At 34.7% G+C, this 13,158-nt stretch overlaps 1 protein-coding gene across 1 annotated transcript in view; it reads right to left on the reverse strand.

Moving 5' to 3' along the window:
• The window catches only part of LOC126251979 (uncharacterized), a 281,887-nt gene that overhangs the window by 21,514 nt on the left and 247,215 nt on the right, over positions 1-13,158 (reverse strand). Inside the window, exon 14 of the mRNA XM_049952752.1 lies at positions 55-182. Within this exon, the coding sequence (XP_049808709.1) occupies positions 55-182 (128 nt within the window). The remainder of the gene's footprint in view (positions 1-54; positions 183-13,158) is intronic.

Below are 13,158 nucleotides of genomic sequence, written 5' to 3' on the forward strand. Positions count from 1 at the left end.
TTAATTGTGACCTCACATATGTTTTTGTGTTGTATCTGAAACATAAAGACTTACTGAATGTCTTTGTTGTGGAGCTTTCCTCTTTTTCCTCAGGTACCATACACCAAAAATAGCAACACCTGTGACAAACATTACCACTCCCACTGTCGTTCCTATAACAGCACCTAGAGACCAAGATGAATCTGCAAAAAATAAGACTTCATTATAGTAGAACACTGGAAACACATACAAAACTTTAACAAAAAAGGCCATTCCCAGCAAATGTGCAGCCATTGACCTACAACAGATAACATTTCTTTTATTAATCGTTTAGACACTGTGGATCCCTACAGAAACAAAATTTTTAGACCAACACATCATTATGTCATTGATAAGTTAATTAGTTAGTCAATTGGTTACTTGATCCATTGATTAAATTCATGATAAACGTTATGATGTATATACAACTAAAGAAAAAAAAGTAGTATTTATATAGCTATGTGTTGGCCACTTACAGTTTTTTTTTTTTTTTTTTTTTTTTTTTTTTAATAACAACTAATTGCCTCAACTCAAGAATGCCTTTATGGTGTAGAAAGAGTTGTTAAAAGAAACAACTTTAATCCATATCTGAAAACAATTCTGCTATCTGTGAGACATTTTATTTCCATGGGTAGGCTGTCAAAGAGTTAATGTTTGACACCTTTCCGTGCCAGAGTTAGATTCACTAATGAGTAATGAAGATCTTTTTTCTTCCAGTATGAATATTTCTGTGACTCTCAAATTTTGATACATTATTGATGAAATTTCATAAATGAATAAATGTACTGTGAGGCCATGGCCTAATATTCCCAGCTGCTTAAATTGATACCTGCTTGCTTAAAGTGATTCCCGCAAGATGTACAAGATGAGAGCAAAAAGTAAGGGAAATTTTATTTCTGCAGGCTTTATATACCAGATTTTCAATTTTATTTTGTCTTGTGGGCACACATGTTCCTGATGTATATTTGCAGTTTCAGCTGTTTTGAATATTTAGTTATTGCTGACAATTGAAAAGGCTACACTTATTTCCAAATGCTCACTGAATTTTTATTTTCAAAATACATGGATTAAAGAATTTACATTAAAGGAATAAAATGCAGCGCTGTTGTGGCTTTTGACGAATCTGCTATGAGTAAGACAACAGTTTAAAAGTAGTATAAACTTTTTAAAGAAGATTGAGAAATTGTTGAAGATGATGACCACTCTGGGTACCCTAGCACATCAATTACAGATAACAATATGGAATAAATAAAGTAAATGGTACTAGAAAATTGCCTAATCATCATCAGAGAGGTTGCTGATGATATTGGCATATTCCTTGTCTCATTCCAAGCAATATTTTCAGATGATTTGGGCTGAATCATGTAGCAGCAAAGTTTGGTCTGAAATTATTAAATTTTGACCAAAAACTATGTCTCATAGACATCACTCAGGAATTGGTAAATGAAGTTGACAATGATCCAGAACTTCTAAATAAAGTTATAACAGATGAAAAAACATGGATATATGGTTCTGGCATTGAAACCAAAGCCCAAACATCCCGATGGAAATTGCCTGAAGGCCCAAGACCGTAAAAAGTTCGACAAGTTTCATCACATGTGAAGGTTATTCTTACTATTGTCTTTGATTACAACGGGATTGTGCATTGTAAGTTCCTGCCTTATGGTCATACAATCAATAAGGAGTACTACTTGGAAGTTACATGCTGTTAATGTGAAGCAGTCCAAAAGAAAACAACCAGAATTGTGGCAAAACCACTCATGGAAATTGTAGCATGATATTTCTCCCACCCATACCTCAATATTCCCTGAACATGGTACCCTGTGACTTCTTTCAATTCCTGATACTGAAGAGGGCCTTGAAAGGATGTTGTTTTGGCACCACTGATGAGACAGAAATAGAATATCTGAAGAAGGTGAACAACATGACAAAAAGTGAGTTCCATAAGTGCTTCCAAGATTGGAAAAAGTGCTGGCACAAGTATATTATATCTTAGGTGGATTACTTTGAAGGGAACAGAGTTGATGTTGATGAGCAGATAAAGATCCTTTAATATAAACAAAAACTCCCATTTCGTTTTGATGACACCTCAAATTTGTGTGAACTACACACATAATTCTAATTACTTTCTTTTGTGCAATGAATATCTTTTACCTAAGCAAGAAGTTACCCCAGAATATTATCCCATAAGACATGAATGAATGAAAATATGCTAAATGTCTTAATTTACTGACTTCTATATTCCCAAAGCTAGCAATTATTCTTATTGCAAAAGTAACTGAAATTAAACATTTTAGCAAGTCTATTGTATGGCTTTTTCCAGTTTAACTTTTTATCAATATGGACACCTAGGGACTTAGAATTTTCTGTCATATTTATTGGTATACTAGGTAAGTAGGAGGAGGGATTTTTTTGACAATACAAAACTAGATGAGCTGCATTTTTTCAAACTTTAAAGGTAGTCTATTTCTGCAAAACCATTCACTAACTTTCACAAAAACATAATTTACCATTTCCTGTGTTGGTGCTTCTTTGCTCAGCTTCATAACAATGCTTTTGTCATCTGCAAACAGGAATAATTCTGCCTTCTGTTCCAGATAAAATGGCAGATCATTAACATAAAGCATTGAGCCAATGTAACCTAACACTGCAAAAGTGGCATATTATGGCTACTTTCATTGTCTCATTGAGTACGGAATTATTTTTTGGGGCAACCAGCCATTAGCAAGGAAAGTGTTCATTGCACAGAAGCGAGCTTTAAGAATTATATGTGGATTGCGCCCAAGAGACTCTTGTAGAAATAGTTTTCGTAATCTTAAAATATACACAACTACATGCCAATATATTTTTTCACTCATGTGTTTTGTTTGTAAAAATATAGATATATTTCAACCAAACAGTAACTCTCATGAGCATAACACACGGAGAAAGAATGACATACACAGTGAACTCAGAAATTTGAGCTTCGCACAAAAGGGTGTCCACTGCAGTGGAGCAAAACTCTTCAATGCTCTTCCTCCCGAAATAAAGACAAAGATTCATAACAATAGTGAGTTTAAGAAAGCTCTAAAAATATTTCTGCTAGAAAAAGCTTTTTACAGTCTAGATGAATTTTTAACTAAATAAATTGTAATATTTTAATATTATATCATACAAGTTGACATAATGCCACTATGAATTTTATTTAACCTGAGCTCTGTATCTGTGTGTGCTCCGTATCTGTTTTCTGAAGTGGTTTAATGATTCTAAGAAAATATGTATTTTCTTTTTCTGTATTGCTGCCCAAAGAATTTACTGTATAAATTTTTATATAATTATGTACTCAAATTTCTGTATATGCTATAAGATTATCAGATTGTATTTGTAAAAAACTGACTTGTTCCACGTCCTTGTGTATCCAACACAGTTGGACCTATGGAACACGAAATAAATCAAATCAATCAAATCAAATCAAATCAGTGATCAAAACCTGTGGGACTCCTATTGTTATTTATCACCTGCAAATGATATGACATATCCCTGAACAGCCTGGAGTAACTTTCTGCATTCTGTTTCTTAAATGAGAGCTAAACTAGCCATTTGCTGAACTGTGTATTCCATTAAAACCTTAACTTTTCTAATAGAATATTATGACTGACACTGTTGAATGCCATTGTTAAGTCACAGAAGATCCCATTTGTTGATTTTTATCATTTAAAGATTTTGTTATGTGCTCAGTAAATGTATAAATAGCTGTATCAGTAAATGACCCATCTGAAATACAAACTGTGATTGGCTAAGTAGCCTATTACTACACATAGGCTGACAATCCCAAAGAACATCACTTTCTCAAAAATTTTACAAAATGATGTTGTGAATGACATGGGGGAATAGTTATTGGTAGAGTTACCCTTTCTATACAGAAGTCTTACAGTAGCAAACTTCAATCTTTTTGGGAAAATTCCATGAGTTGATGATGCTTTACATAAGGGACTAAGAACATTACATACTACAGGTCCAAAATTTTGTAGCATCTTATTGAAGGTATTATCCAAACCATATGAACTTGTAGCAATGGCAAGGTCATCAAAAGTTAAAGATAATCAAAACAATCCCCATGCAAAAGAATGGGAGGTTTGGGTTCTTTGGCAAAAGAGAGAGTAGTTTGATCTGGTAAATGCAAAGTGTTCGTATTTGCCTTGCGCTGTGTGAAGCAATATTCAATAAAGTTCTTATTGTTCACTAAACAAGGTCTATTCAACCATCATTAGATATGATCCACTGAGACAACAATAACTACAAACGTTTTACAGTCATGATGATCATGGGGATGAGGAACTAATTTATGTAGCACTAAATGTCCTCTGTTGTGCTTATTCAGTGTATTATTTCACTTTAGCTTGTGAATTATTTTCAATAGTTTTCTCACATATTTTTCAAAAGTACTTATTAAAACTGTGTGCTATACATGCTCTCTCTTTTACAGTGCTCACATCCCCTTTAACAGAATTAGTGTCACTTTCTATGGCTCCTTTCTCTGTTTCTCTTTTAGCAGCATTCCATATGGATTCCATTGTATTATCTGATCTGTCAGTGTCAGACAAGATGTGCTTACTCTTGTATATCTTTTTTACAACTTTTCGTAACATTTTGCAATACTGCCTATAATAAGGAAGTATTTCTGAGTCATTACTTGTTCTGGCTATGCAGTGATTGCCCTTTTTTTCATTTTGAAGAGACTCTGATTCCTGTAGTTAATCCAGATCTCTTTAATGTCTTGCAATTCTTTAATTTAATTATCTTGTCAAGAAAACTATTGTCAAAAACATATAAAAATTTATTATGAAATATAAACATCACCCAAGTCAACATTTTAAAAATTTCTTTAAAATATACAGTATTTTTTGTCATTGATTATAGTGTTTTGAGCTGTACATGGAGCTAAGTTATGTAATGTGACTATGCTTCATGAGCTGACACTCCATTTACCACTGGATATGCATGTATCTCTTTAACTTCCTCTTGTTGAATATATACGTTATCTATAATGGTGCTAATATTTTGAACAACTTGGATAGGAAAATTTATGATTGATACCAAGTTATAAGTAGCTAAAAGCACCTCTAGATCAAATTTCATTGAAGAAATATACATTTAAATCAACTCAGATTAATAATCCCTTCCTTCTGCCTGGGTTAAGTTAAGTATCAAAGGTGGGTCAGATATGATAGTCGGATGCTTCTATAGGCCACCTGCATCAGCAACCGTAGTAGTTGAGCGCCTCAGAGAGAACCTGCAGAACGTCGTGAAGAAGTTTCGTGATCATACTATTGTAATAGGGGGAGACTTCAATCTACCAGGTATAGAATGGGATAGTCACACAATCAGAACTGGAGCCAGGGACAGAGACTCTTGTGACATTATCCTGACTGCCTTGTCCGAGAATTACTTCGAGCAGATAGTTAGAGAACCAACTCGTGAAGCTAACGTTTTAGACCTCATAGCAACAAATAGACCGGAACTTTTCGACTCCGTGAATGTAGAAGAGGGTATCAGTGATCATAAGTCAGTGGTTGCATCAATGACTACAAGTGTAATAAGAAATGCCAAGAAAGGAAGGAAAATCTATTTGCTTAACAAGAGTGATAGGGCACAAATCGCAGAATATCTGAGTGACCACCATCAAACGTTCATTTCTGAGGAAGAGGATGTGGAACAAAAATGGAAAAAATTCAGAAACATCGTCCAGTACGCCTTAGATAAGTTCGTACCGACTAAGGTCCAAAGCGAGGGGAAAGATCCACCGTGGTATAACAATCATGTACGAAAGGTACTACGGAAACAAAGAAAGCTTCACCATAGGTTTAAGAGTAGTCGAATCATAGCTGATAAGGAAAAGCTGAACGAAGCGAAAAAGAGCGTAAAGAGAGCAATGAGAGAAGCATTCAACGAATTCGAACATAAAACATTGGCAAACAATCTAAACAAGAACCCTAAAAAGTTTTGGTCATATGTAAAATCGGTAAGCGGATCTAAATCCCCTATTCAGTCACTCGTTGACCACGATGGCACCGAAACAGAGGACGACCGAAGAAAGGCAGAAATACTGAATTCAGTGTTCCGAAACTGTTTCACTGCGGAAAATCGTAACACGGTCCCTGACTTCAGCCGTCGCACGGACGCCAAAATGGAAAATATTGAAATAAACGATATCGGAATTGAAAAACAACTGCTATCACTTAGCAGCGGAAAAGCATCCGGACCAGACGAGATACCCTTAAGATTCTACAGTGATTATGCTAAAGAACTTGCCCCCTTTCTATCAGCAATTTATCGTAGATCTCTGGAAGAACGTAAAGTACCTAGCGACTGGAAGAAAGCACAGGTCGTTCCCATTTTCAAGAAGGGTCATAAATCAGATGCGAATAATTATAGGCCTATTTCACTTACGTCAATCTGTTGTAGAATAATGGAACATGTTTTGTGTTCTCGTATTATGACGTTCTTAGATAATACAAATCTCCTTCATCATAACCAACATGGATTCCGCAAACAGAGATCATGTGAAACCCAGCTCGCCCTATTTGCCCAAGAAATTCACAGTGCCGTAGACACTGGCGAGCAGATTGATGCCGTATTCCTGGACTTCAGGAAGGCATTTGATACGGTTCCGCACTTACGTTTAGTGAAAAAAATACGTGCTTACGGAATATCGGACCAGGTTTGTGATTGGATTCAGGATTTCCTAGAAGAAAGAACACAACATGTCATTCTTAACGGTTCAAAATCTGCAGATGTAGAGGTAATTTCGGGAGTACCGCAAGGAAGCGTGATAGGACCTTTATTGTTTACAATATACATAAATGACTTAGTTGACAACATCGGTAGCTCCGTGAGGCTATTTGCAGATGACACGGTTGTCTACAAGAAAGTAGCAACATCAGAAGACTCGTACGTACTCCAGGAAGACCTGCAGAGGATTAATGAATGGTGCGACAGCTGGCAGCTTTCCCTAAACGTAGATAAATGTAATATAATGCGCATACATAGGGGCAGAAATCCATTCCAGTACGATTATGCCATAGGTGGTAAATCATTGGAAGCGGTAACGACCGTAAAATACTTAGGAGTTACTATCCGGAGCGATCTGAAGTGGAATGATCACATAAAACAAATAGTGGGAAAAGCAGGCGCCAGGTTGAGATTCATAGGAAGAATTCTAAGAAAATGTGACTCATCGACGAAAGAAGTAGCTTACAAAACGCTTGTTCGTCCGATTCTTGAGTATTGCTCATCAGTATGGGACCCTTACCAGGTTGGATTAATAGAAGAGATAGACATGATCCAGCGAAAAGCAGCGCGATTCGTCATGGGGACATTTAGTCAGCGCGAGAGCGTTACGGAGATGCTGAACAAGCTCCAGTGGCGGACACTTCAAGAAAGGCGTTACGCAATACGGAGAGGTTTATTATCGAAATTACGAGAGAGCACATTCCGGGAAGAGATGGGCAACATATTACTACCGCCCACATATATCTCGCGTAATGATCACAACGAAAAGATCCGAGAAATTAGAGCAAATACGGAGACTTACAAGCAGTCGTTCTTCCCACGCACAATTCGTGAATGGAACAGGGAAGGGGGGATCAGATAGTGGTACAATAAGTACCCTCCGCCACACACCGTAAGGTGGCTCGCGGAGTATAGATGTAGATGTAGATGTAGATGTAGACTCAGACACAATTAATCATCAAAAATTCACAATGATTTCCCAACTGCCCAATGGGGACCTGTATACTGTAACAATCAGAAATATTACATTTATCAATAGTAACTCACAAGCACATGTTTCTATATCCTGATCTATACAGAATTTACTTATTATTGTATTTATATCCATTTTTTATAAATATGACAACTCCTCTTCTTTGTAAACCAAATCAATATGTATATGCAACTAACCATAACTACATACACTTAAGATTATTTATCCCTGGGGTTATATGGTGTCAGACAGAGACTGTCTCTGAATTTCTGGATCATTGTAATAAGTAGACCTCAATTATCAAATATTGTTAATCTGTGTATTATGTCACTTTATACTATAATTTCCTTTGATTGTGTTGATCATGTAGTTTCACTTAATAACTACTGCTTCATACATATGAGCAATGAGGTACATCAATTTATATTATTATGTACTTTTATTATGTTGATTGTGTAGTCACAATGATTACTAAAATCGTAAATTAATAATATTTACCCCTCGTCCTATATCATGTGTACAAACAATTTACTAAAAATGATTTCATGTACCAAATAAATAAATAAAATGAATGACATCAACATCTTTCTAACTACTAAGAGTTAGGGAATTGTACTGCATACTTATCATCTCCTGCTACATGGTCATCACAGTTGTTATTTCTAGGTAGATATCTGGCACTGGTGATAAAGATTTATACTATTTTAGCTTCCCTATGTTTTTAAACATCTACTGTTCATATAATTCAGTTTAAAAATTTCACTTAATGCCAAGGTTGAGAAAAAGCAAAATGTCATACAGCTAGCACTGACATACCATGTTGACTGCCAAAATAATTATCAGGTGGTACTGAATACAAATTTTTCCAGCAATAGCAACAAAATGCATTTCAAATGCTGCTGGATCTTTTACAGTGTGCAATTTGCACTCAATCAATAACAGGCCCACAAGAGATAAAGCATGTCTTGACAATATTTTTGACAACTTCAAAACTACAGAAGAATCATGTGATGTTACAGCGTTTCCATTTTCAGATTATTACTCTGTATCTTTAAACTATACAAGTAGGTTCTGTATTGATAAGAGTAATATTCCTAAGCCTGACCCAAAAGTTATAATCAACTGACCTGTCACAGATGACAAAATTGTTCAGCTTTGTAAGTCCCTTGCTGAGAGAGACTGGTTTAACCAATGTAATGGTGACACAAGTTATAGTCTTAGTGCTGATTTGTCAGGGAAACTATTATTTGAGAGATTTTTTAAAACATTTATGATGCAATTTAATGACAACATCCCCAAAAAGAAACGCAAATTAACTGACAAAGGCTTTACAAACAGGGCTACAAACAGACAAAATCCAGTGTTGCACAATATATTAGCAATCAGAAAACAGAACATGTCAGATTAGCCTATATAAAATGCAGGAATGAGGATAAAAAAGCCATTGTGGAAGCCAAAAAAGCACATAATTTCAATACCATTGATAATTCCACAATTAAGTGCAAAGCTGCATGGAAATTAATAAATGGTGTTACTAAAGATGTAAGAAGCAAAAAACTTAATATAAGTCCCCAAAAATTCAATGATTTCTTTATTAAATCTGTTGAAGATGTAGGAAATACTATAATCAAACCTGATATCAGTTCATCAGAGTTACTTTCTAAAAATGTTTGCAGAACACCAACAGACACAGGCACGTTTTTGTTCTCTGAGGTCTCATCTAGTCTTGTCCTAAGCATTTTAAAACGGTTGAAATCTTCAGGAAGTGTAGATATATATGACATATCCTGTAATATACTAAAGAAAGTACTAGACTATATTGGGTACCCCATAACATTCTGTATAAATAAATGTATATCTGATGGATATTTTCCCGAAGAACTCAAAGTGGATAGGGTAGTTCCAATATATAAAAAGGGAGATATAGACACACCTTCCAGTTACAGACCAATCTCCATAGTCCCAGCTTTTCCTAAAATACTGGAATGTGTAATTTACCAACAGCTATCTGTTTATTTTGAAAAATTAGGAATAATCAGTGAATCCCAATATGGTTTTAGGAAAAAGTTCTCTACTGTGGATGCTATGCTCAACTCACATTTTGTGATCTAAGCAAATCTTTCCCTCCTAGAAAAACTGGAATTCTATGGCATTAGACATAACAGCTTTACATTAATAAAATCATATCTTCAGAATTGTAAGCAAGTTGTTTGTGTAGGGAAAGAAATGTCGAGTATAGAACAAGTCAAAGTAGGTGTTCTGCAGGGATCTGTACTGGGCCCCTTTTTATTCCTAATAATGATAAATGATCTGCCATCATTTATCAAGTTCACCACTGTGTTGTATGCAGATGATACAACATTTCTTCATGCTAGTGATGTTTTCAATAGCCTTTAAACTTGTGCAGCAAAGACAATTGACCAAGCATGCTATTGGTTCAAGGCAAATGTATTCCGCCTGAATGAAAACAAAACACAGCAGATGGTTTGTAGTCATAAAGATAATCTTCTGTCAGATGATCCAAGTTATGTCAAATTTTTGGAGGTATACATAGATGATAAATTATCTTGGGGTCAACATGTACAATATATTAGTGGTAAGTCGCCAAGAGTTATTTATCTGTTAAAGCGACTTATGGATTGTATTAGTGAAAAATATGTTAGAATATCCTATTTTTCATTCTTTCAAAGTATAATAACATATGGAATTATTTTGTGGGGGAACTCTAGCTGTGTAAATGACATATTCATACTGCAAAAGAAAGCTATTAGGATAATTGCTGGTTCTGCATATAAGGCACACTGTAAACCATGACTGTTATAAACTTGTTCATATACTATGTTCTAATTTATACGAAGAAAAAATTACCAGGAACAAAAACCAGAGAAAATGTACACATCCACAATACAACAAGGAATAGGTGCCTCTATATTCCTTACCACAGACTGTCAAAGTCACTCAAAAGCTATGAAATCATGGGGTACAAATAATTTAATAATCTTCCTCAATCTGTTCAAAAATTACCTCAACAATTATTCAAACAAACAATCCATGACTGGCTAGTCCTCCACCCATTCTATGATATAAGAGAATTTATCAACTGTAATATAATACTATAATGTTAACAACAAACCTGTTGTTTCTTTCAAACTATTAATTGTATTTTAGTATGTGTATGACATTGTCTATTGCTGTAATGGCCAAATGACAATAAAATTATTATTATTATTATTTCTTTCCTTTCTCAGACGTTACATCTGGTTAAAAATGGAAAGTGATGCAGACCTTGATCAAGCGTGACTTCCTTTTAACTGTACGGTATATGTTACATTGCATTTAGGAACTTTCGGGTAATTGAACATGTATCAATAATTACAGATTTCTGTAGTTGTATATATAAGTATGGATGTAGCTGTATTGCATTGATGTACTGGTAGATATTGTGTGGTATGACTCCTGTAGTTGATAGTATAATTGGTATAATGTCAACTTTATCCTGATGCCACATGTCTTTGACTTCCTCAGCCAGTTGGATGTATTTTTCAATTTTTTCTCCTGTTTTCTTTTGTATATTTGTTGTATTGGGTATGGATATTTCGATTAGTTGTGTTAATTTCTTCTTTTATTGGTGAATATGGTGTCAGGTTTGTTATGTGGTGTTGTTTTGTCTGTTAAAATGGTTCTGTTTCTGTATAATTTGTATTCATCATTCTCCAGTACATTTTGTGGTGCATACTTGTATGTGGGAACATGTTGTTTTATTAGTTTATGTTGTATGGCAAGTTGTTGATGTATTATTTTTGCTACATTGTCATGTCTTCTGGGGTATTCTGTATTTGCTAGTATTGTACATCCGCTTGTGATGTGATCTACTGTTTCTGTTTATTGTTTGCAAAGTCTGCATTTATCTGTTGTAGTATTGGGATCTTCAATAATATGCTTGCTGTTATATCTGGTGTTTATTGTTTGATCCTGTATTGCAATCATGAATCCTTCTGTCTCACTGTATATATTGCCTTTTCTTAGCCATGTGTTGGATACATCTTGATCGATGTGTGGCTGTGTTAGATGATACGGGTGCTTGCCATGTAGTGTTTTGTTTTTCCAATTTACTTTCTTCGTATCTGTTGATGTTATGTGATCTAAAGGGTTGTAGAAGTGGTTATGAATTTGCAGTGGTGTAGCCGATGTATTTATATGAGTGATTGCTTTGTGTATTTTGCTAGTTTCTGCTCGTTCTAGAAAGAATTTTCTTAAATTGTCTACCTGTCCATAATAAAGGTTTTTAATGTCGATAAATCCCCTTCTTCCTTCCTTCCTGCTTAATGTGAATCTTTCTGTTGCTGAATGTATGTGATGTATTCTATATTTGTGGCATTAGGATTGTGTAAGTGTATTGAGTGCTTCTAGGTCTGTGTTACTCCATTTCACTATTCCAAATGAGTAGGTCAATATTGTTATAGCATAAGTATTTATAGCTTATGTCTTGTTTCTTGCTGTCAATTCTGTTTTCAGTATTTTTGTTAGTCTTTGTCTATATTTTTCTTTTAGTTCTTCTTTAATATTTGTATTATCTATTCCTATTTTTTGTCTGTATCCTAGATATTTATAGGCATCTGTTTTTTCCATCGCTTCTATGCAGTCGCTGTGGTTATCCAATATGTAATCATCTTGTTTAGTGTGTTTTCCCTTGACTATGCTATTTTTCTTACATTTGTCTGTTCCAAAAGCCATATTTATATCATTGCTGAATACTTCTGTTATTATTATTATTATTATTATTATTATTATCATTGTTTCAAAGAGATTGCTTGCCCAGTGCCAAAGTCATAATATAAAGACTGGTACCAGATAAAGGTAATACTTCACTACACGGATATTTTTGTCTGAACAGAGAATCATATCAAAAGCAAAATCAAACTTATTAACCACTATCATTCATTTGAAATTAGAAGACATACGCCCATGAAGATTTTGGTGAGTATTGCTTCTGGTGTAATTAAACCCATTACTTCTTTTCAAATCACTGGACTGCACTCAATTTGCATTGTCCAGTTTTCTAATACTGAATAACAGCTCAAACAATACTTTCTGATACCTTCCATATAATCATTTAATACACTTTCTGTTTGTAGTAGCTGAATGATAAGTAACTATTAGTGCAATTTCTAACAGCTGCTTCAGTCTGTTAAAGTACATCTTGACTCATTTCACATCCCTGAAAGTTCTCCAGTATGGTGGTGTGTATAGAATACAATGAGTGGATAATCAGAATGAATGAAAGAAGGATGGAAGGAGTTATGTTACATATCCTTTAGTGCTAACTTGCTAATGTCCAGAAATATTTTTATTGAAGGGCAGTTCTTTATTCAGTTGTTACCATAAGGGGAGTCCAG

The sequence above is a fragment of the Schistocerca nitens genome, chromosome 4, assembly GCF_023898315.1.
Source record: "Schistocerca nitens isolate TAMUIC-IGC-003100 chromosome 4, iqSchNite1.1, whole genome shotgun sequence".
NCBI classification, from domain to species: domain Eukaryota; kingdom Metazoa; phylum Arthropoda; class Insecta; order Orthoptera; family Acrididae; genus Schistocerca; species Schistocerca nitens.